At 35.4% G+C, this 25,082-nt stretch overlaps 1 protein-coding gene across 3 annotated transcripts in view; it reads left to right on the top strand.

Moving 5' to 3' along the window:
• Window positions 1-25,082, top strand: part of ZFR (zinc finger RNA binding protein) — an 85,050-nt gene that overhangs the window by 31,877 nt on the left and 28,091 nt on the right. For 2 of the 3 annotated variants that reach the window (XM_086676558.1, XM_086676549.1), the window contains 12 exons: window positions 48-295; window positions 3,025-3,216; window positions 3,727-4,018; window positions 5,869-6,062; window positions 7,466-7,585; window positions 8,642-8,787; window positions 13,738-13,900; window positions 15,203-15,408; window positions 16,141-16,291; window positions 18,537-18,678; window positions 23,969-24,066; window positions 24,929-25,024. In XM_086676558.1, coding sequence (XP_086532684.1) covers window positions 48-295; window positions 3,025-3,216; window positions 3,727-4,018; window positions 5,869-6,062; window positions 7,466-7,585; window positions 8,642-8,787; window positions 13,738-13,900; window positions 15,203-15,408; window positions 16,141-16,291; window positions 18,537-18,678; window positions 23,969-24,066; window positions 24,929-25,024 — 2,048 coding nt within the window. The remainder of the gene's footprint in view (window positions 1-47; window positions 296-3,024; window positions 3,217-3,726; window positions 4,019-5,868; window positions 6,063-7,465; window positions 7,586-8,641; window positions 8,788-13,737; window positions 13,901-15,202; window positions 15,409-16,140; window positions 16,292-18,536; window positions 18,679-23,968; window positions 24,067-24,928; window positions 25,025-25,082) is intronic. The other variant, XM_086676569.1, reaches the window with a different exon arrangement.

The raw sequence follows: 25,082 nt of genomic DNA, 5'->3' as shown, positions 1-25,082 counted from the left end.
CCTTTTGTAATTATTTAACATAATCTTTGTTTGATTTTATTTGTAAGGTACGTCTTATTCAGGTTATGAAGCAGCAGTGTATTCAGCTGCATCCTCCTACTACCAACAGCAGCAGCAGCAACAGAAGCAGGCGGCGGCCGCAGCAGCAGCTGCTGCTGCAACAGCTGCCTGGACAGGGACCACCTTTACTAAAAAAGCACCATTCCAAAATAAACAACTGAAACCAAAACAGCCTCCCAAACCACCCCAGATTCACTATTGTGATGTTTGTAAGATCAGCTGTGCTGGACCACAGGTACTTAACGTTGTATGTTTTACCATGAGTCTTCAATGGGTATTTTTGATAGTTAAGTATGGTTGATATTCTAACTCTTACGCTTACAGAGAAGGTTTACATTTTCTTTCCTGTTAGCTTTTAGCTAACACATACATATTTTCCTAAACAGTCATTTTCAAGGAAGTATTTGTACTGACACATAAGAATTCTATTAAGAAACTTTAAAAATGATTATGAATGTTAATGAAAAATGGGCAAATTGTACTTTTTTCCGTAAAGATACTTTGCTCTTTAAAGTAAAACTTAAATTTAACTTAGAAGCCTTACATTCAGATTAATTGGGGTTGGGGGTAAGATTGAATTTTTATTTCTCTTTTATCATCCACAGCTTGCTTAACACAGTTGGCTCTTGATTTTCTTAGCTTTTCTTTGAGGTCCATTTTGAGTGTATGAATAGAATTTTACATCTGAAAAAGGATGACCATAGAGAGAATTCAGCTTTACATACTTGCATTAAAGATGAGAGGACTTTGTCAAGTGTGCTACTTTTTTGGAGCATATAAAGAGCAGAAGAAAATTGTCTTTCTGAATTTTAAAAATTCTTAAAATAAATTTTTTTCTAATCTGTAGTTTGCGGGTAACATTTCTAATAAGACTGATTTTTGTATATGCTTTGTAGAATATTACTATTGCTATATAATATCTTCCATGAGGGAATAGGAACTTTGGAAACAAGAAAGATGTGGGGAAGTGTCTTTTTCAGAAATATCAACTAAAGAAGCATAAAGTATAGTAAAGCATAAAGTAAAATCTTTATGCCCCCCCAACCCCCATTTTGTTTTTTCCCTGATTGCTGCAGTTTAAAATGTGTGATTTAGGCATGAGTGTTTATAAAATCTAATATGTTCAACTCTTATCCCAACATAATTTGTTAATATTTAAGAGTGTGTGTTTTTATATAAAAATTTGATAAGCAGTTTGGCAGATAAAAGGCTTATTGGAAAGGAACGAACTTTGTAGTAGTTTCTTTCAGTTACATTGTTTTCCACTCCTGCCTCACCTGTGTACATTCTTGTTAATTTACTAGATAAGTTCTACTTTTAAATACCTATTTTTTAAGATTATTTTAAATTGTCAGTATTTCCTGTGTTACACCAAATTAGGAAATAATTGTGGAATATTTAATATATGTGACTAGTTATGTAAAACCTTTTTTCTCTCTATTTTGAGTGTGATAGGAAACAGTTTAATTGTGATTACATGGCTAGGGGAGAGGGAACAGGTGGGAATGTTGGTGTTGGCCCAGGATTAAACATGGAAGGAGGATATCCTACTCCACAATGGGCTGTTTAGAGGAGATGATGCTATGAGTGGCCTAAGAGATGTTTTGAATATGTGATATACATATAAAAGGATAGAACATAGCTGTAGGATGACAGGTGAAAAGCAGCATTTTAATGAGTATATATAAGGCTGACCATTGTCTAGATTGTTCTGAAAGAACAGGCCAAGCAGGTCAGAGGGCAGTGCCTTAAGGGGCTGATGAGCCTTAGGGAAAAATATCACTGATATTGTAAGTTAGAGTCTAGTTGTAGACATAAGGAGGGAGAATAAGTGGGTTCAGATTTAAGGGGCCATGGTTCCCAGTCCTGGCTCCACCATTGTGTGGCTTTGGGCAAGTTGAAGGCCTTTACTTCTTTGGGCTTTTGTTTCCTCACTTCTGTGATAAGGACGTGCCCTAAATAATTGAGCCTCAGAGTGCTTCATGGAGCCAGTTCAGGCCACTGCAGATAACGAGAAGAATCAAATGGCTGGGTCTTAGGTCTCCCTCTTCTGTTTCAAAAACAGAACAACTTTCTCTACTTCTGTATAAGATTTCACTTGGAGAAAGGATTCTCTTTTTTAAAAATTAGAAAATCACTGTTTGAGGTTATCTTTAAAGTCCCATCCACCTCTGAGATTCTATGATGAAAATACATTTTTTTGCTAATTATACATCTGTCTTAAAAACAATTTTAAAAATAAAACATGAAAGAGGAACTTTTGGCCCCACTCAAGACAAAGCAAACAGTAGTCCTTAGTAGCCTCTTCACTTCTGCCTTCTTCACAAATCTGCCTTCTTTGATCATCTGATTCCAGACAGTTTTTTATACACAATTTCACTATTTTGTTGGTTAGAAGTACAATAATAATTTTTTCCTTGCAAATACATACAATTTTGGCTGTTACCTATTTTAAATAGGCTTTTGTTCGGGATGGCATGGATTCTATGTGAAAATGCATTCTAAGTAGAAAAGTCAGTTTTATAAATAGACATACCTGTTTGTAAAGAGTCTTGTTACCGTTCCATAATTTTTTTTTTCATGATGTAGATACAGCCCCCCCATCTTAATTCTATAATGAAAATAATTTGTGGAATCATTACTCTGTCCATGATTATACATAAGCAGTAAAAGATGCAGATTCTTAAAACTGAAAGTGATGTACCTTCTATTGATAATGTGGCTAAGTATGAAAGGCCTTTGTAAATCAGTGTTAGATAAATGTATTCTTGGTAAACAAAGTGCAGAGAACCACAGATAAATATGGATAGATAAATAGATAGGGAATCCCACATGCTGTAATTGCTTTTACAGTTGTTTAGTACTCATTCTTAAATGAGTATTAGAGATTTGAGAATTGAATATTTTAAATGGTTATAGATAGAAAATTAGCAAAGCAAAATTTATCCTTTTTGTTTGAAACAGACTTATAAAGAACATTTAGAAGGACAGAAACATAAAAAAAAAGAAGCCGCATTGAAAGCCTCACAAAATACCAGCAGCAGCAACAACTCTACTCGTGGGACTCAAAATCAGCTACGTTGTGAGCTCTGCGATGTGTCTTGTACAGGAGCAGATGCATATGCTGCCCACATTCGTGGTGCTAAGCATCAGAAAGTAGGTGTTTTTTCCCCACACACCCTTATGTCTTACTCTCTTTTCTTTTACTTTTTCAATGGAGGGTTTAAGTATAGGTGACTTCAAAACTTAAAAACTGAGTGGATTACATGCCTTGTTTATATGTTAATATATATAAAAGTAATATCAGATAGTCATTGCTTAACAAGAGAAAGACTATAGACCTTTTTTCTTTAAATTGAACTCGATCATTTATTCTGCCAATTGGAAATTTGTTGTATGATTATTTGCCTCCTCTTGTCATACTTAAATCTAGGTTGGTGTGCATGTAGCCAAGTTGATTTCATCTTCCTCTGCCTTGGTTTCCTCACCTAGTGCTAGATGGAATATGTATCGAAATCTGCATCACAGAGATTGTTTTGAAAGTAATGAGTTTTGTATATAAAAATACGAAAATATAGTTCAGATTTTCATTGTATAAAATCTTTTAGACAAACTCAAAAATCTACACTTTTTGAGTTTCCTGACAAATGTGCTTTTATTTTGTAGGTGGTTAAATTACACACAAAACTTGGTAAACCCATTCCTTCAACAGAACCAAACGTTGTTAGCCAAGCTACTTCTTCAACAGCTGTGTCTGCTTCAAAACCAACTGCCTCTCCCTCAAGCATTGCAGCAAGCAATTGTACTGTGAATACTTCATCAATTGCAACTTCTTCAGTGAAAGGTCTTACAACTACAGGAAACTCGTCTCTTAATAGCACATCCAACACTAAAGTATCAGCAGTGCCTACAAATATGGCTGCCAAGAAAACCTCTACACCCAAAATAAACTTTGTTGGCAAGTACTGAAGATTCTCTGTGTTCCTCCTAACTCTGTCAAAGTGATGTTTCTTCTCCATTCCAGAACTAACCCATCTGCTTTATGCTCTTGTATCCATCTCCTCCTTTCTTCTCTGGGACCTTCTTTAATCACATACCTGTTCTTTTCTCTTGAATTTTTAAGCAGTCCTCAATCTTCTAATGGTTTCTTCCTTATAGTCATACAGGTTTCCCTGTGTCTTCTGTAGTCTTAAAAAATATATATTGTCTTATTACTATAATCTTCTCAAGCTGCAACCTAATTCTTACTTTCTCTACTTCTATGCTTTTTTTCTAGTCCTTAGTCTTAGTGTTTCCACTCTATTCTTCTAAAACCACTTTCAGAAGTCACTAAAGACCTAATTGCCAAATCTAGTGGCTAGTTTTCAGTCTCAACTTGTTGACCTCTGTAATACTTGCTCAGTTGACTGCTATATCTTACAGCGTTAAAGTCTCTCCTATGTCCACCCACCTCTTTCTCAGGTGTCTCTATCGGTTCTCCTGCCTTCAAGTTCATTAAATGGCGGTGCTCCTAAGATTGTGATTCTGGCTCTCCTCTCTAGTCACCCAGTGTTCTCAAGTTGTCTCATTCACTCCATTGTACAGGAACTTTGAAATCTTTCGGGCAAACTCAAAACTGCCACCTTTTAGAGCTATTTGTAGGAATTACCTGGTCATTATCTGTGTGGCTCTCTATGGCCAACCAGTGTCTCATTCTGTCACAAGAATACCATGAAATAATCTGTTCAGTTTGCTGCTTTTTTCACATGGAAAACTTCACTGACGTTATTTCCGCTTGTTTATTGCCTCCTTCAGTTGTGTACATAGTTCTTTTATTTCTGTCACCACAGTATCTCTACAAAAAATGTCAGTTTTTCTTCATAGCTACTGCCTTGTTTTTAGGCCTTCAAAGTCTATTCCTCAGAGCTTTGTCTCTGATTGTGTCCAGTCTCCAATGCTTGTCAAAGTTATTTTGTTAAAATATGTGTCAAGTTGTGTTAGTTTCCTGCTTAAAAATTTTCACTGACCTTCTGGCATATCAGAAAAAGTTATATTCCTTATTTATGTCATCCCACAGTCTTCACAATCTGACCCCTGCCTCATAGGTCATCACCTCTGTCTGTCTAGTAATTGATGCTGATGTCTTCCTTCAGTTTATCATAGTCTTTTAAACTTTGTGTTGTTGTACGTGGTGTTCTATTTAAACATCATTCTCTTCTTTCTGCCTGGCCAAGTTCATGTTTGTTACTCTTCTTTCAAAGCACAGCTCAAGGGACACACCCTTGGTGAAGCCTTTCCTAACTGAATCATGTTAGAGGGGAGTGGCTCTTTTTTTTTTTTTTTAAGCATTCCCATAATGTATTTCTACTTATTATAGCAGTTACCACATTGTATTGTAATTATTTGTGTCTTCTCTTAAATTGTTGGCACCTCAAAGGCAGCTACACAGTCTTACTCTTATATCACCAGAACTTAGGGCATTGCCCAGTTGGGAGGGAACTGGGGTTACAAACATGAATTAAGTTTAGACCCTACCTTTTTAGGTACTTGCTGTTCACTTTTAGGTACTTGATGTTAGTAGAGTCCTGGTGGGGATGGAGAGGATCCTTGGGTGGTGGAGAAGGGCAAAATCCAGACGTGTATTTATTTCATTAATAGGATAAAAAGGCCAAATGGTTTATATGTTCTTCAAAATTCTGATGGATGTCACCAGGAGTTTGACTATCGGTAGAAAAAATAAGAACTTTATCTGAAAATTTTCCTGTATCAGATTATACATTTACACAAAAAGAAAGTTAAAATTACTGTAATTCTTTTATGTTCTTCCAGGTGGGAATAAGTTGCAATCAACAGGAAATAAAACAGAAGACTTAAAAGGAACTGAATGTGTTAAAAGCACTCCTGTCACCTCTGTACAGATTCCAGAAGTAAAGCCGGACACCGTGTCAGAACCAGTCACACCTGCATCTCTTGCTGCTTTGCAGAGCGATGTGCAGCCAGTAGGGCATGACTATGTGGAAGAGGTATTGATTTGAGAATACCGTTCCTGTGAGATTAGATATAGGAGAGAAGTGTGTGACTTTGTTGCAGGCATGCTTTAAGTCTAAAATTAGATTTAGGTTACTTATGAAGGAATATAATATGGTAGGTATTATTGTTAAAGGTTTTTAAAAAACATGCCTTTGAAGCTTGCCTAAGTGATACCATGATTTTTTTAACTTCTCTCTTTCCCTTCCAACACCATCACTGTGATAGAAGGTAACGTTCCATTTGTTTGGTAGGCATTCTTGTATCCTTCCAAGTGTCCTGCAAATAAGAGTAAAAAAAAAAAAAAATTGTGAGCAGTGAAAATATTGACAGAGAGCCAGTATTTCTTTCTGAACAGTCACGTAGTTTCACGTGTAAAATTAAAGGTGCTGATTTAACAGATCGTGTTTATTTGGTTTCTCAAGCTGGTAAGAAAGCTTCTGGTTTTATAGCTAAACTCAGGAAATTGAGGAAAGAGGGAAAGTCAGAGGGTCTAATAAAATATTTGCTGTTAGCAAAAGGCCCAACATAGAGTGGTATAGCACTACTCTTTACTTTCACTGTGTTGTAGAACATATGTAAGTTCTCTGAGCTTCAGTGTCCACATCAGTAAAACTTGGATATTTGCAAAGTTGTGAAGATTAAATAAAGTACCTAGAATAGCGCCTAGCATGTAGTAGGTTTTTGGTAAATATTTGTTCATTTTTTTCTCCCATCAAAAAAAAAATTATGTATTCTGTTGTCTTCTTTGTTCACCAGATAGAAAACTAGAATGTGTAGTTTATAAGTAGATCACAATTTTAAAAGTACAGATCTTAAGAGAGTAAGATTTGGTTATCTAAAGAAATATACATGGCCAGGACACCTTAGAGAAATATTATCCAATGACACTTTTTTCCTTTTTTAAATTTACTCATTATTTTCATGAGAGAGAGAAAGTGCAAGTGGGGGAGGAAGAGAGGGAGTCATAATCAGACTCCATGCCCAGTGCAGAGCCCAAGGCAGGGCTTGATCTCACAACTGTGAGCATGACCTGAGCCGAAATCAGAGTTGGACGCTTAACTGACTGAGCCACCCAGGCACCCCTAGCCAATTGCATTTAAATCTAAATGTTTGCACATGGATAAAAGTGCTGAAATTAAAGTTAATATCAAAAGCAAATACATGCTAACACATCTTGCATCTTACAGTTAAGAATTTTAACAATTCATTTCTATAGGTTATCCTTTCAAAAAATTATAGACATTGTCTCTTATTTTTCCCCTACTTCAAACTCTTAATTGTTTACAACATTTTCTTATCACAGAATCTGTGAAGGTTTGTGAATGAAATCTTCAACTGTAGCATACCTGTTACGATTCTTGGGTTTTTGTTGTTTTTTTTTTCTCCCTGTGTCAAGGTACGAAATGATGAAGGAAAAGTAATTCGATTCCATTGTAAATTATGTGAGTGCAGTTTTAATGATCCCAATGCTAAGGAGATGCACTTAAAAGGGCGAAGACACAGACTTCAATATAAAGTGAGTAAGATTTCAACTTTTTTTTTTTTTAAACACAGCTTGGAACATTCTATGTGGAAAACAAAGCATCTAAACATAATGCACACAGTTTGTGAACTTCGATTTTAACAGCATATCATGTCTCAGATTCAGATGTTTGTTTTTACTGATTAGTTTGTTATACTTAGGTAAGAACAGTATAACCATATTTCATCACTTTTAGTGACTTGTAACATTGCTTGGATCCAGTAATATGTAAATACAGATAATTGCTTCACATAAAGTGTTTTGAAAGAAGTACCAGGTCTTCATTTACCTTCTCTGTCTTGGTAGAATTCTCATTAAGATGAATTTTGAGATGAGAAATTCTGCATTGAAAACTTGTTAAGTGTTAAGTTAAATACAAATCATCTATTTAAAGTTTTGCTTAATATTTTTATTTATTTTTGAGAGAGAGCATGAGTAGGTGAGGGGCAGACAGAGAGGGGATCAGAGGATCCAAAGCAGGCTCCAAGCTGACAGTAGCAAGCATGACGCAGGCTCGAACTCATCAACTGAACTGTGAGATCATGACCTGAGTCAAAGTCAGATGTTCAACTGATTGAGCCACTGAGGCGCCCCCTAAAGTTTTTAATTAGGCTAGACTGATGCACTAGATTCATGTTTTCCCTTCTAAACACAGAGGTGGTGAAAATTAAAATAGTTGTTTTTTTAACCCCAACACTCAAACGTTTAGAATCATCTACTCACAAACAAGTAAAGGAAAATTAAATAGCCATTAGTTCCCTAAAGATTTCTTCAGTTGGTTAGCACTAAGTTATGTACTTTTTATGTAAGAAGTATGTCGTCATAAGTTTGGACAAGTAAGAATTTGGGGGTGTGGGAGGGGAAAACGAATGTTTATTAATGTATTCTGAATCTTTTCTCTAATACAACTTATTTACTGATCTTACTCTTATAATAGGAAATTTGAAACTGAAAGCCTCTATGATGAAGGAATATGTAGGATTGTATGATTCAATAATATGTATAGATTGTTAGAGGGGCTGCTAATTTTTTAAATGTCTTTTTTAACAGAAAAAAGTAAATCCAGATTTACAAGTAGAAGTAAAGCCCAGTATTCGAGCCAGGAAGATTCAAGAAGAGAAAATGAGGAAGCAAATGCAGAAAGAGGAGTATTGGCGAAGACGAGAAGAAGAAGAACGTTGGAGAATGGAAATGAGGTATATCTTTAACTTCTAGTAACATGATAGTGAGTGGTTCAGCCTTTCTAAAAAACAGCTATTCTGAGTATGTGACTCCCATTCAAAGCAATCCAGATTTGTTTAATGCACTTTTAATTTTCACTTTTCAGGAAGATCCTAGGTCTAGGAAAGAAATGCATTAAAATTAACTTATTGACTATTCTAGTATTTGACCGTGACCTTGGTATTAGGAATTATGTGGTAAGTGGTACCTTATATATATTAAATATGTGAAGAAATAGTTTAATATTATGTATATATAGATTTATAGATTTCTTTTTTAAAATAAACTCTACACCCAGCATGGGGTTTAAACTCACAACCCCACAATCAAGAGTCACATGCTTTACTGATTGAGCCAACCAGGTGCCCCAAAGTAGTTTAATATTATAAGTAATATTATAAGTTTAATTATTATATTTAATATTATAAGTTTAATATTATAATATTATAAGTAAATGGCGTCTGTTTAAAACAAAACAGAACCTTTGGTTACATAATAAAAATATCCTGAGTATAAGATTTGGTAGATTCTAGACATAAATAAAGTGTGGGTTTGTTTGTTTCAAAGAAATTTCTATTAAAAAGCTTTAGAGGCTACAGGGAAGGAGAAAGGAGAAAATTCATCTTCTGGAGATATATAAATGTTTGGTTTTATTAGTATAACTGACATATCTTTAAATAATGCAGTTCAGGGGCGCCTGGCTGGCTCAGTTAGTTAGTAGAGCATGTGACTCTTGATTTTGGGGTCATGAGGTCAAGCTGCACATTGGGTGTAGAGCTTACTCGAAAAAATTAAATAGTACAATTCAGTGTTTTTTAAGTAATGTTCACAGAGTTGTGCAACCATCACCACAATCAATTTTAGAACATTTTTATCACCCCCAAAAGAAACCACAAAACCCATTAGCAGTCACTCCCAATTTTCCCCGGAATTCCAGCCTTTACCCCCAGGCAACCACAATATACTTTGTCTATAGACTTATTCTGGAGATTTCATATAAATGGAATCATACAATATGTGGACTGTTTTGTCTACCTACTTTTGGTTAGCACAATGTTTTCAAGGTTCATGCATGTTATAGCATGTGTCAGTACTTTGTTCCTTTCATGGCTGAATAATATTCCATTATATGGAGGTATAACATTTATCAGTTGGTAGACATTTGTGTTGTTTCTGCTTTGGGGCTATCATGAATACTGTTGCTAGGAATTTTTTGTGTACAAGTTTTAAAATACAATTTCAGAAAACAGGAACAGAACCACAATGTATCACTTTTATAACCTACTTTTTTCATTTATATGTCAACTTTTTAAAAAATGAAGCTGTATCTTTATTTTCGGGGCAGCATAGTATTCTCATATAGATGTGTAATTTTCTTTATAATTTTTCTCATGTTGTTAGATATTTACATTGTTTCCATTGTGTCTTTAATCATTACATTGACAATCTTTGAGGTTGTATTATTGCATAAAACATGATTGGTTGCTAATAATAAAATCCCAGAAACAGAAATACTTGTTTGAAGGAGACCTGTACTTTTTGCCTTACTGAGTAGTATAATTCCAGTGGTTTAAGCTATGCCTTTTATTCCTGTGACTTAACTCATTTCATAACTGGAAGCCTGTATCTCCCACCTCCCTATACCCATTTTGCCTATTTCCCCATTCCCTTCCCCTCTGGCAAAAATCAGTTCTCTATATTTATATGTCTGAATTAGCTTTTTGTCTGTTTTTTCATTTGTCTTTATTTAGATTCCACATGAGTGAAATCGTAGGGTATTTTGTCTTTTTCAGTCTGACTTTTTTCACTTAGTATAATACCTTCTAGATCCATCCATGTTGCAACAGCACTATCTTATCCTTTTTTATGGCTGCATAATATTTTGCATGTGTGTGCCAAACCTCCCTTACCTATTTGTGTATCAGTGGACACGTAGGTTGCTTCCATATCTTGACTGTTAAAAATAATGCTGCAATAAGCATAGGGATGCATTATCTTTTCAAATTAGTGTTTTTATTTTCTTTGGGTAGATACCAAGTAGTGGAATTATTGGATCATAAGGTATTTCTGTTTTAACTTTTTGAGGAACCTGCATACCTTTTCCACAGTGGCTATACCAATTTACATTCCCACCAACAGTATACAAGGGTTTCCTTTTCTCTACATCCTTTCTCTACATCCTTGCCAACACTTGTTATTTCACAAATTGAATTAAAAAAAATTTTTTTTAATGTTTGTTAATTTTTGAGAGAGTGAGAGACTGAGCACAAGCGGGGCCAGGGTAGGGGCAGAGAGAGAGGGAAACAGAATCCAAAACAGGCTCCTGTCAGCACAGAGCCCGACAGTGGGGCCCGAATTCATGAACCTTGAGATCATGACCCGAGCTGAAGTCTGACTCTTAACCAACTGAGCCACCCAGGCACCCCACAAATTGAATTTTATTTCCTGTTCGAGGACTTGTATTTTTTCTGTGGTAATTGCCTATTCACTTTTTATTTTTTTATTTACCTGTTGTTGATTTCTATAGATTACTATATTGTAATAGCCTATTATTAGCATGTGACCTTTAGGTTTTGCTGTTATGTGTTTTTATTTTTTATTTTAAAAAAGTGTTGTTTTTTTTTAATGTTTATTTTTTGAGAGAGAGAGCGTGAGCATGCGCGAGCAGGGAAGGGGCAGAGAGAGAGGCAGACTCTGAATCCGAAGTAGGCTCCAGGCTCTGAGCTGTCAGCATAGAGCCCGACCAGGGGCTCGAACTCCATGAACTGTGAGATCATGACCTGAGCTTAAGTCAGAGGCTTAACCAACTGAGCCACCCAGGCTTTTAAGTGTATTTAAATATATCATTCTCATTTTTTAATGAATACTCTGCCTTTGTAATGTATTAGAAATTCTTTGTACTTAGATTACGCAGCTTTTCTTCCTTTGCATATAAATATTTATTAAGCACCTACGATATGCTAGGAAATTGCACATAGTGTGTTAGGCACTGGGTATGAATTGGTAAACAGTGGATAAAAAAATCCCTGCCCTTATATAACTTAAATGTTTCTCTTCAGTAATAACAAAAAACTATTCAAAATTGGTATGTATGTGGTTTTCCAGAGCCTTCAGCTTGTTGTGATTCATTTTTCTTCCAAGACCTAAATAATAGAGAAGTATGTTTCTATACTTCTAAGTCAGATGACCTAAAAAGCACAGCTTATTCCCCACCTGAGGAAATTGGTAATTTTTGCAGAGCGACTTGAGAAGCATACTTCTTTCTTAATGTTTTATATTTAATAAATTTATCTACCAAAACCTTATTGCTATCAGAATTTTCTTTTTTTTTTTTTAATGTTTGTTTATTTTTGTGAGAGAGAACTGGGGAGAGGTAGAGAGTAAGAAGAATAGAGGCTGTACGCTGACAAGCATAGAGTCCGATGTGGGGCTCAAACTCACAAAACTGAGATCATGACCTGAGCCAGAGTTGGTTGCTTAACCAACTGAGCCACCCAGTTGCCTCTCAAAATTTACTTTAGAGACATGATTTCCCTTGGGAGTTATTGATATCACAGTATAAAGTGATAGTATAAAGCTAAAAGTGAAGATAGAACTCGGAGAAAGTGAGATAATAAAAAAGAAGTTAGATTCTGAAGAGGACCATTAAAGCAGAAGTTATACACTAGCTGCCTGCAGTCCCAAGTTCAGCCCATGGGTGTTTTATTTGGTATACATGGTATTTTTAATCTGAACCAACATTAAAGATACTGAAAGCTGTTAATAAAATCTTGATGATTTGGGGATTGCAATCTTTATTCCCTTATAGCAATAATTAATAGAGGCTGGGTGGCAGCTGTTCTGTCTAGCCAGAACATGTGCTTTCTACTTTACCGTAGTCCTCTCCACTGTTAATATATCCCCCAAAATGAGACAGAATGTGAGTTGCCATTTATCACTGTCTTGCACTGTTGTTTTTCCTCATAGTGTACAGATGTCTTTGTCTCTGCCTGTGTCATAAATGGGGAGATTAAAAATAGTCTTAAGAGATTCTCTCCAGGGGCGCCTGGGTGGCTCAGTAGGTAAGCATCCGACTTCGGCTGAGGTCATGATCTCAGAGTTCTTGAGTTCAAGCCTCACATTGGTCTCCATGCTGACAGCTCAGAGCCTGGAGCCTGCTTCAGATTCTGTGTTTCCCTCTCTCTCCGTCCCTCTCCCATTCGTGCTCTGTCTCTCTTAAAAATAAATAAATAGGGGCGCCTGGGTGGTGCAGTCGGTTAAGCGTCCGGCTTCAGCCAGGTCACGATCTCGCGGTCCGTGAGTTCGAGCCCCGCGTCAGGCTCTGGGCTGATGGCTCGGAGCCTGGAGCCTGTTTCCGATTCTGTGTCTCCCTCTCTCTCTGCCCCTCCCCCGTTCATGCTCTGTCTCTCTCTGTCCCAAAAATAAATAAAAACGTTGGAAAAAAAAAAAATTAAAAAAAAAAAAATAAAAATAAAAATAAAAATAAATAAATAAATAAATAAACATTAATAAAAGAGATTCTAAGGAGAAAATAGGAGAGAGAAAATTCTTGAATGTGTGCTTCAAGTCTTTCACACATGTTACTGGTCTGGCCATTTGAGGTAGCCATTTAAGTTTACCATCTTGCCCTTAAAGAGGGAGAGATTGGAAGGAACTCTGAGGTTTCTGGTGTTTGCTTCCTCAACTTTGACATCAGGCTATGAAATTTTGTGTTGCTTTTCTCTTTGTTTTCTCACCTCTTCACTCATATTTGCCTCCTTACTTATAGATGGAAGCAAATGAAGGACATTAGATACAGTAGTGGAAAAAAGGCATTAGGTAGGCTGATTTGGGAAGGTTTTTTTTAATTGTGCTTTTTGTCATTATTGATGTAAGTTATTGGGGTGTATTTCTCTGAGGCTTGTAGCATTATTCTGTATTTTCAGACGTTACGAAGAGGACATGTACTGGAGAAGAATGGAGGAAGAACAACACCATTGGGATGATCGCCGCCGAATGCCTGATGGAGGCTATCCTCACGGTCCCCCAGGCCCATTAGGCCTTCTGGGAGTCCGACCAGGCATGCCTCCTCAGCCACAGGGGCCTGCAGTGAGTATCCACTTTGTCTACATAGGGGGTGAACGTGTAAGATTGGTTCAGTATTACAGGATAACAGTTTGGGGGGCTAATGCTTAGATTTAATAGTCTCATAATCTCAATGTAAGTTTTTCATCTGATACAGAATTTTCCCTCCTTTTTTTTTTTTTTTTTTTTTTTTTTGTTAACAGGTTCCCAACTCATGCTTTATATATAAGGAGTTGATAGAGTTTCCATGAGTCTTTCTTACTTTCAGTATAAGCTATACAGGAGAAGAGCTTGTTTTTTTTCTTTTTCTTTTTTAAGGTTTATTTTGACAGAGAGCGAATGAGCACACCCATGCAAGCTAGGGACAGAGAGAGAGAGAGAGAGAGAGAGAGAGGGAGGGAATCCCAAGCAGGCTCCATAATGTCAGCATAGAGCCCAACACAGGGTTCGATCGTACAAACCATGAGATCATGACCTGAGCCAAAATCAAAAGTCAGACATTAAACAACTGAGCCACCTAGGCGCCCTGAACTTGATCAACTGTTCTTTAACATTAGAGATTTTCTATCCTTTGTTTTTCTTGAGATCAGCAAGAGCAACCAATTTTGAAGGCAGCTGCTTTGCCTTCAAAATTATTACCTTCCCATTACCAGTTGTTAAGAATCTTTTTTTTTCCTTCTTTGAATCCTGACCATCTAAAACCTACTACTACTTCTGAATTGAGTACAGGATAAGGGGTAGGTAAATGGTTCCACATGAGCATCACACTTGATGTATTAGGGAAACTATAGGAAAAATATGCATCTTGAGAGTTTGTGTTCCATGGAAGCTGTAAAAGAAGAGACTCCTGGGTTATGAAGAACATTTCATAGAAGTTTAGATTACAAAAAACAAGAGGATTTTGTTTTGTTCAGTTGTCCAGAGAGCACAGCAAATTCCTCCTCTTTATTTAACCAATTCTCTTTCTCATTTGTCTTTACACAGAATAAGCATTTGTAAGACCTGTTTTATCAAAGCCAAAAAAAAAAAAAAAGTGTCACAACCACTGGTCTTTAAAATTGAGTAAAAAATATTTTCATAACCTTAGATCTGGTGTTTAGGCAAAGCATATATACATATAGAGATACATACTCTTGATAGTATAACTTTCCATAGTTTGCATTTTTGTTTTTACTGAAATGGAAAAAGAGAAGATAATTTTAAATAGACACTTGGCATCATTGTCTTTTCTTATTAAAAAGATACGAAAAACATGTAGAGTTGAAAAATAGTTTATTTTTGCCCAGGAAACATCGTTTTTAAATGAAGTAACTTTTTTTTCTCTAGCCTTTACGTCGTCCTGACTCCTCTGATGACCGTTATGTAATGACAAAACACGCAACCATTTATCCAACTGAAGAAGAATTACAAGCAGTTCAGAAAATTGTTTCTATCACTGAACGTGCTTTAAAACTTGTTTCAGACAGTTTGTCTGAACATGAGAAGAGTAAGAGCAAAGAGGGAGATGATAAAAAAGAGGGAGGTAAAGACAGGTGTGTTTTCAGAGTTATTTACTTTGCATATTTTTGTTTTCTTTACATGGGCTTCTTACACCTGAAATAAAAAGTTTCAAAGACTGAAAAACTCTCTGGTGTGAATGTACATGTCTTATCTTGCTTGGTCAGATATTTAATGTATTCAGCTGCTGTTTGCTAAAATGAGAAATGCACAGTTCCTTAGAATCTCCAACCTTGTGATTTTACTCATTTTATTGAAATTTGTATAAAACTATTTTGAGTCTGTTTTCAAAGCAGCCTTGGTAATTGGATTCAGCTGCTCTTCAGTTTTTATGTGTTGCATCTGTCCCATTTTCAGTCTTTGTTTTAGCAACTTTTTTTCCTTAATGCATTGACCATAAAGCATAAAGAAGCTTAAGCTTTAGGAGTATCTTTCATATCAGTTTTGCATATAACCTCTCAATAACCTCTCATTTTCCTTTTACCATTTGGAAATATTTTTATATTAAACATGACTCTAATTTATAAAGTGAGACAGAAATGTTAATGTTCTTTGAAATTGTCCCTGTGAGAACTTAGCTCCTCATTTATTTATCCATATTTCTTACCTAAATGAAGTATACTTCTTAATAATATTGAATTCATCTTTATACTGTAGTTGATGAAACTTTTAATAGTGTAAAAAATATTTGATTTACTATTGTGTAGATATTATGATGGCTCTGGTTGAGAAGAGAAATGTCATAATATAATTTGATTTAACTGCAGAGCTTTAAAAGGAGTTTTGCGAGTGGGAGTATTGGCAAAAGGATTACTTCTCCGAGGAGATAGAAATGTCAACCTTGTTTTGCTGTGCTCTGAGAAACCTTCAAAGACATTATTAAGCCGTATTGCAGAAAACCTACCCAAACAGCTTGCTGTAAGTATTATGGAAATGTTCATTTTTACCCCTTGTCTAGTTCAGAAGTTTTTGGCAGGACTAACTGTGCTTTAGCCTAAACCTAAGCCAGCCTTTAAATTATTGGCTTGACTTTCCATATTGAGTTTTTTGCTTGGTTGTGCAAACTGGCAGAACTATTTTCTACTTTGTCTTTTTAGGTTTTATAGTGCTTGTATTTGACATGAAGCCATCCTGCTAATTTATTTAAAAATGTTAAATTTTAGCACATGTCTTCTTCCTGTTCTTTTTCCAAGATTTGAAGCATAGGAGAGAAGGCAGTTGTTATAGGACAGAAAATGGTTTTTCTTTCTTTTTAAAAAAATTTTTTTTTTTTCAACGTTTATTTATTTTTGGGACAGAGAGAGACAGAGCACGAACGGGGGAGGGGCAGAGAGAGAGGGAGACACAGAATCGGAAACAGGCTCCAGGCTCTGAGCCATCCGCCCAGAGCCTGACGCGGGGCTCGAACTCACGGACCGCGAGATCGTGACCTGGCTGAAGTCGGACGCTTAACCGACTGCGCCACCCAGGCGCCCCTTTCTTTCTTTTTTAAATAAAGACCCTGTATTGCAAGCTTAAGTTTTGAAAATTCATGAATCTTTTGCCTATTTAACTGAATGCATGTTTTTAATAAAATATAATAAGAAATAGTCTTTCCAGTTTGAATTTCCTCCGTTTTATTGTGTTTGATATATTTTGTTGTTGTTGTTTGTTTTGGTTTTCTGTGTTTATGATGGTAGGAATTACTTCTCCTATCTGTGTCCACTAAGTTATGGCAATGCACAATTAGTAGCATACCCCCTTCTGGTCTTACAAAAGCAAACTTTTTTTGTTTCAAGTTTTATACATTAGTTTGTCAGAATCTCAGATTAAGATTTAAAATAAATATCCTTGAATAATTCAATGTATAAAATTTATTTCAAAACCTTGCAATTTAATTAGGCATTCTAAATCCAAGGATTGACATTTCATTGATAATATGTATTCTACAGCAGTGAGTCAGAATAAATACTGCCTGACAACAGCAAAGCAACTAATACTTTTAAGTATTAGGAACCAGCAGAATTAGCATTGTGCATCTACTTCTTATTCCACTGTTGAGGCTGCAAGGGCAGTGGGGTGCACAACGGGGGGAGAGAAAAAGGTTTGAGGACCTTGAGAGAATTATGTAACTTGCAAGAAACATCTTGATATTAATTGTGATGCTTAGTAAAACTACAACACAGGAAATATATCCTAGGGAAATAATCAGGCACTTAGGCTAAAAGCAGAATACTCTTTCCAAATCAGTCTGTACTTTATACAAGTGGATAAACAAAAGAAACAGAATTAATTCATCATTATCATTGTCAGAGTTGACATTTATATAATACTTAGTATGTACTAGGCACTATTTTAAGTGCTTTATGTAGTTAATTCATTTTGTCCTCCAATGGTTCTATAGGTTAGGTAAAATTACAGTCCCCATTTTACAGAAACAGAGGAGTTAAATAATTTGCCCATGTTCACATCACTAGTAAAGTAACAGCTAGAATTTGAATTTAGATACTATGTTATAAACAGTATAATTTCTGTAGTCTTCATTCATTAATGTAAACTGGGGCTTATTAAATATCTTCCAAATTTCAGTGATTCCTGGTTTTGTGGATGTTAATAAAGACTTTTTGCTCTCTGATGAAATATAGATCTGTTGATTTCACAATTTACAATGGGAAAGGTTGAATTATGCTTCTGTTAGGTTCAAATATCTATTTAAGTTTCAGTCAAATTCTGCAAATGTGCAAGTACTTAGCTACTCCGGTGCTATTTGGAAGGTACAATAATAAATACAGCAGTGTTTCTGTTACCCAAGAATTCATAATCTAAGAGGGACATATCCACATAACTCATGATACAAATAATGGTAATTCTAAAAGGAAAGTATAGTGAGAAACTAATGATATTTGCATTATTGCAAGGCTTCTTGGAGGAAGTAGTATATTATCAACTTTTAAAATGCTTGTGGTAGGGAGGGGCAGCTGGCTGGCCCAGTCAGTAGAGCATGCAACTCTTGAACTTGGGGTTATAAGTTCAAGGCCCATGTTGGGTGTAACGATTACTTAAAAATAAAATTTTTTAAAGTAAAATGCTTGAGGTACCGAGAAAATGAAAGATCCATAATGAAATTGCTTTGTCTGATAATGTAAAAGGTCCAACTAATTTGTTTGTACTTTTCATTACATAGGTTATAAGTCCTGAGAAGTATGACATAAAATGTGCTGTGTCTGAAGCGGCAATAATTTTGAATTCATGTGTGGAACCCAAAATGCAAGTCACTATCACCCTGACATCTCCAATTATTCGAGAGGAGAACATGAGGGAAGGAGGTTGGAAAGCCATTAAGCATTCTACTTTTCTATTAACTTTTTTTTTCATTTATCTACTCTTTTAAGATGGCATTAAGCCCTAGAAGGCAACATGCTGGCATTAAATATGAATTTGATAGATTTGACTTATAGCAACCAGTTTTGCTTAAGATCACTTCCCAGAAAGTAAATGTTTTTAGTAATGTACTTTTACATAAAACATTCATGGTATTGTTGATTTTCTAATTTTTTTCTTTTCTTGCTAACCTCAGATTTCTGGAAAAAAAAAAGTTCAAAATTATTCTTGCTGACATAGTGGACACATGAAAAAAATTAAAGAAATGTTGGTAGTAAGGGGCCACAAATTTAACTTCTATTAAGAAGTTCTTGTTCTTGCCTTGTCTTACAAAAAAGACAAGAGAGTTTCATAAATAAAATTGGTTTAATACTTGTAATGCTTATACTTTAAGAGGCATTGTTATAAGTGTAATCATGGATTTGGCTTGTCCTCAGGTAAATACTTCTAGTTCTCTGAGGTTGCTCTTTGGTTTGGAGAGTTTTAATAAATGCAGAGCATCCTAATGCACATAGATTTGGGCGTTTGATCCCAATATTATTATACTAGATATATTGAAAAATAAATGGTGTAGGTGTAGTTAGTAAGTTCTAGTACAATTCAGGGTTTTTAAACTTACTTTACAATTGTAGAATATGAAATCCTGCTGGTGCCAGCAATGTTGCTTTAGGGACTGTTCTATAACATTTTCAAAGCTTCGAAAGCTTTTAAGCCAAAAAGCATGGTCAGTGTCTGCCTTATGTTGGTTCTGTTGTTTTATGGGTCAGATAAAATTTACTTTGTTTCCTTTCATGTTGTTTTTGTACATCTTAACTTGTTGAGTATGGAGTTAGTCTACACTAATATTTCTTTGTGATAAAGGAGAAGAGAAAATACTATATATTGAATATTAAAATTAACTTGTCTAAAATAGCATGATTAGGCTCTTAGTTGTAGTCCCTTTAAATTTGTTTTTTTTTTTTTTTTACAGCAAAACAATTTTTTTAAGGCACTGGGCTTTCCACAACCCAGGAAGAGAACACTTTATTTAAAATGTAGTCATTGGGAGACATGTCTCATATATATACTTCATATGTATACCATATCAGGGCTTGTATGTTGTAAAAGTTTTGCGTCTTAAAAATAAATGGGTTTTGTGAAAAGGATCTTTTCTATGAACATGAGTTTCCACTCAAGGTCTAGCTGTGGATATTGCTAGAAAAACAGTTCCTGAGTCAATCTGGTCAATTCATATGCAACATATGACCCTTAGGATTTGGGGGAAAAATTCTAATATGATATAAATAAAAGTTGCTATATTTAGGATGAAATTATATTCATATAACCATTTAACTATTTCAGAGCACATTTTATCTAATTATATTTAACTGTAGTTAAATTTGTGCAATATCAAGTCATTTTATTATGTTGCAAAAGTCTAAAGTTCATATCGCATTTGTGGTAGTCTTTGATAACCCATCCCTTCTAAAGGAAACAAAATTATATTTTTGTCTGACCCAGACTTGAGTTAGAATTACTGTTCTGGATTTCATAAATACTTTGGTGAGAGAAATGATCAGTCCAAAATTGGAAGATTTTACTTCAAGACACTGAGCTGAAAAGTTGGATGTGCAAAAACTGTAGAAACATTGATAGAGTGTTCCTTGCTGCAGATAACTGCAGTAAACTATGTCTTTAGCTTCATTATGAAGATTGCTTCTTTCTTGCTGCAGAATAACGGTATGTATTCTCTCTCACTGCAGCTCCCAATGCTCTGTGTCTTAAAATCACGTAAAGCCTATAGCTTGCTTTGGGGAGTTAGTCCAGAGGGTAAGGAAGGCTTTGCCGGAAGAGCAATTATAAATCTCAAGACTTGCGCAGTGTGGTAGCCTCTTTAACGGTCCTGGTTAATACCAAAAATTATCTTTAAATTACTTAAAAGAAATTATTAAATTGCCCAAATAACTGTTAAACGCATGACAGATCTATTTTATGGTACTGTGTTTGGCAGTTAAACATTAAGTTAACAGTTAATTGACTTGAAGCTTGAAATGTTCGAAATGCTCTAACCCTTGCTACAGAGTCTTTTCTGCAGCAAGACAAGTATTGTGTGTGTTTTTTTCCACCTGTAGCTTATCAGGCCCGGTCCAAAGCCTTCTAGCAGAGGGGATTGATTCCTGTCAGGGGTTGCTGCCAAGACATCGGAAGGATTTTTGACCAAGGTTTTCAAAAGCTCAGTGTCACACCTGCCATTTGATTAAGGAGGGATTTTTGGATGCAGAGTCTGGCATTTATTGTCCTTTGTGTGGCTGTTTTGTTTGTTTTGTCTTTGTCTATTTAGAATTGAGCAGTGTTCACACTAGTTTTTAAATGGTTGTGGGTGGATTATATATTTTATATAACCATGTTAATTTAAATTAATACATTCCCATTAACTTTTAATCATAAAGTAGTGTGGACACAGCATGTCTTCTAACTGGTGATTAACCCCTTAAAATTTATGAAATACATTTATGTAGGGTAAGAATTTGCCTTTTTTTTTTTTTTTTTAAATTAACTGAGTTTTGTTAACTGGGTATTAAGCAACAAGTATGATTTTTGTTTTGTTTTGTTTTTAGTACAGTATACCTAAGGGGTTAATCCACTTGAAATATAAAATGGGTGCAAAAATCCACACTCTAAATTTAACAGAAACTTCCTACTTACAGCTCTTAATTTGTTTTTAAATTGCAATAGGTGTCTTGGCATCTTTGAAATTGTCATTAAAATTTTCAAAGTTATGAATGTGTGCTAAAAGAGAAATTTTCTTACATTTTGGAGGAAATTATAACATTGTAAAAATAACATTTAGAAATTCAGAAACTTTTTAGAAAGAGATTGCACATTGTCACCTATTTGCATTCTAGCTTTAACAAATAATGTAAATAAGGGAACATGGAAAGAGGATCCTTCAGCAGTTCTGTAATCTTGCTTTGAGGAGTGGTTTCTTGTTTCTTTTTTTCTTTCTTTTTCTTTAGTTAGCTGTGCTTTCCTGTGTCCCTTTTCCTTATCTCAGAATAGCCCCATTTCTAATGGTCAGTATGTTTCTGACGTTAGTAGTAGGTCTTACAGGTTTTAGGATTATTTACTGTTTTTTTAAAATATTAAAACATTTTTTAATGTTTGCTTATTTTTGAGAGAGAGACTGAGTGCACGTAGGGGAGGGGCAGAGAGAGGAGACACAGAATCCAAAGCAGGCTACAGACTCTCAGCTGTCAGCACAGAGCCCGACACAGGGCTCGAACTCACTAAGTGCGAGATCATGATCTAAGCCAAAGTCTAAGACGTTTAACCACCTGAGCCACCCAGGCGCCCCACCCCGTTCACTGTTTTTTTTTTAACACTAATATTTTGTCTTGACAGTTTCTTTTTAGCACTCAGATTCCTCTTTTAGTGTTAATTCTCAGAATGTGGCGTAGTGTGGCGTAGTGTTCTTGGATTATCTGTAAATCGCCGTTCTAACATGTCTTCTAAAAAAATCTGTATCATCTGATTATTTGAAGAGCAAGAATTAAGAACAGAAAGCCCATGCATTGGAGAGACTTCTATACCATTTCTAAAATAAGGTTTTTTATGTGTTACCTATTCAGAATAAGAGCAAGTGTCTTTTTTTTTTTTTATGTTTATTTATGAGGGAGAGAGTGGGGGAAGGGCAGAGAGAATCCCAAACAGACTGCGTGTTGTCAGTGCAGAGCCCGACACAAATCAAGCCATGAGATCATGACCTGAGCTGAAATCGAGAGTTGGATGCTTAACCGACTTAGCCACCCAGGCAACCCAGGACAAGTGTCTTTTAAGATAACTGAATGCTCATACAAGATATACAATTAAATAACTTACCTAAAGTGGCCCTGTACTCTTAAAACCAACTTTAACTTCTTTTATCATATATTTCTTTTGACCCTCATACTCCTTTGGTACCTTCAATGATTTATTAAATTATATCTTAAAAAAAAATTTTTTTTTATCGTTTATTTTTTGAGAGAGAGACAGAGACAGAGTGTGAGCGGGGGAGGGGCAGTGACAAGGGAGACACAGAATCCAAAGCCGGCTTCAGGCTTTGAGCTGTCGGCACAGAGCCCAATGCGGGGCTCAAACCCATGAACCCCAAGATCATGACCTGAGCCGAAGTCAGACGCTCAACCAACTGAGCCACCCACGTGCCCCTAAATTATATCTTAAGTACTGCATACATCTGATGCACTTAGCCAGAAGACTGTTAAATTCCAGAGACTACTTTCCTGGTATATGATTATACTGTATTTAGAAAATATTTATACTATTAAAATTACCCAAGAGCTATGAATTAGATTGACTTAGTTGCTATTTTGGCTAGTTTGATTAGCAGATATGCTGTTATTTTTATACACACTTTACAGATATGTATAGATGGATACATAGCTGGCCCTCCAGCTATCATGAATATAAAATTACCTTCTTGTCTCTAGTTTTCTCCTCAAGTTTTTAGATAGCTCATTTATGTTTTAATACAATAATCTAATTAAAATCAGTTATTACAATTTTAGACCATACATATTGTTTATCATCAAAGCATTCTGCTTACTTTACTGCATCTCTTCCTTTCTGTACGTATTCTGTTTAATCATGCTGGTTCCTATTGCCCTTTTCCACTTTACCCATTGTTCCTCTACATTTATTCTTTGGAATATTTCATGGTAACCTTTTAAAAGAGCATTTCATATTCCCTTGAAGCTAAAATTTTCCTTGCAGGAGAGAAAGTATTGATCTCTTAGAAATGCTTATCTTTGACTCTTCATTTTTCTCTGATTATTACTATATTGATAAATCCATCTTTATTATTAGTTCTTTGCTATATGAGCCCCAGAATGACATGACCATTTAGAATACTGAACAAACTTCATAGTTTATCATACACTCTTCATTTATTAAGGTGGATTTTTGTGTTCCCTCTTGTCTTGTCTTTGTGCTGGTGCGCTGTGTCCAGTAATCCTCCCTTTTTATTTTGGTGGGTAGGGTTTATATTTGGAGAAACTATTTATTATAAGAGTTTAAATTCTCCTTTTGATCTTCACATTGGATTATGTAAATTTGTTGAAAATAATTCTCTGGGTACATTAATGTGCCGGTAAACTCTCAAATGGCTCATGTGACACTGATGCTACTATAAGGAAGTGTCTTGCTCACCTGGTCAAACACCCATTCCTCACTGCATTTTGCCAATTCAATCCATTTTAGATGTAACCTCGGGTATGGTGAAAGACCCACCGGACGTCTTGGACAGGCAAAAATGCCTTGACGCTCTGGCTGCTCTACGCCACGCTAAGTGGTTCCAGGTTCGGAACATCATTTTACTTTTTTCTTGTAGCCTTATGAGAGAGTAGTTCAGTACAACATGTTTAACTGTGCTTAAACATTTCAAAAGATTGCCCAAGCAATACTATTTTAAATTAAATCTCAGAAAATATGTTAACATAGAAAGCTGGGTATGAAGATCTGCATATTGCAGTTACTATTAATTTGACAATAACCTTAGGTTTTGGGGGTGTTTTGTAGTTTGGGTTTTTTTATTTTCATTTTTAGTAGCTATATTTAAAGTTTACTTGTTTAGGAACATCACATGTTTGTGTATATATATTATATTCCATAAGGCTGCAGATTAACTTTTGCTTTAAATAATGGAATATGTGTTTAAAGCTTTGTGTATAATTTTAAGATTTTTCCCCCTCTTTCTCTAAGTTAATAAGTGTAGGGAGTGAAAGGTGAGGAAGAAACTGTTTGGTTTAGTGACTTTGCAGTCATGCAAAGGCACAGAAGGGAAACCAAACAGATTTCCTTAACCTTTCAGTCCCTAGACAAACTTTTTAGCTCTTTACTTTTTCTTTTATTTCTAATGTAGGCAGATTTTTTTTAAGTTTACTGTTTTAAATGACACAGGTCAAGGTTCACAGGGGATCAAGAAATATTATTCTTGTATAATCTGTTTACTTTGACCTAAAATACCAGCTCTTAAATACTAACCCTGGCATAAAATACTGCTGTAAATGGCAGCTCATTGAATCCAATTTTAAGTGTGATTATTTTTGTTTTATTTTTACCTGAGCTTCCATTGAACAGTGGTATTTTAACTTTTTTTCATCAAGGGATATTTTCAGTATTTCTAAGATTAATTCACCTGGTTTTTGTGTTGCTCTTAAGGCTAGAGCTAATGGTCTGCAGTCCTGTGTGATTATCATACGTATTCTCCGGGACCTCTGTCAGCGAGTTCCAACTTGGTCTGATTTTCCAAGCTGGGTGAGTACTATGTAACTTCATGGTGTGAAAAATAAACATTTAGGAAATATTTCTGCAG

Source organism: Puma concolor, chromosome A1 (genome assembly GCF_028749965.1).
Source record: "Puma concolor isolate L17-30 chromosome A1, mPumCon1.1.hap2, whole genome shotgun sequence".
Taxonomy (NCBI): Eukaryota; Metazoa; Chordata; class Mammalia; order Carnivora; family Felidae; genus Puma; species Puma concolor.
The sequence above is the reverse complement of the archived record's forward strand: the minus strand, read 5'-3'. Positions and strand labels throughout refer to the sequence as shown.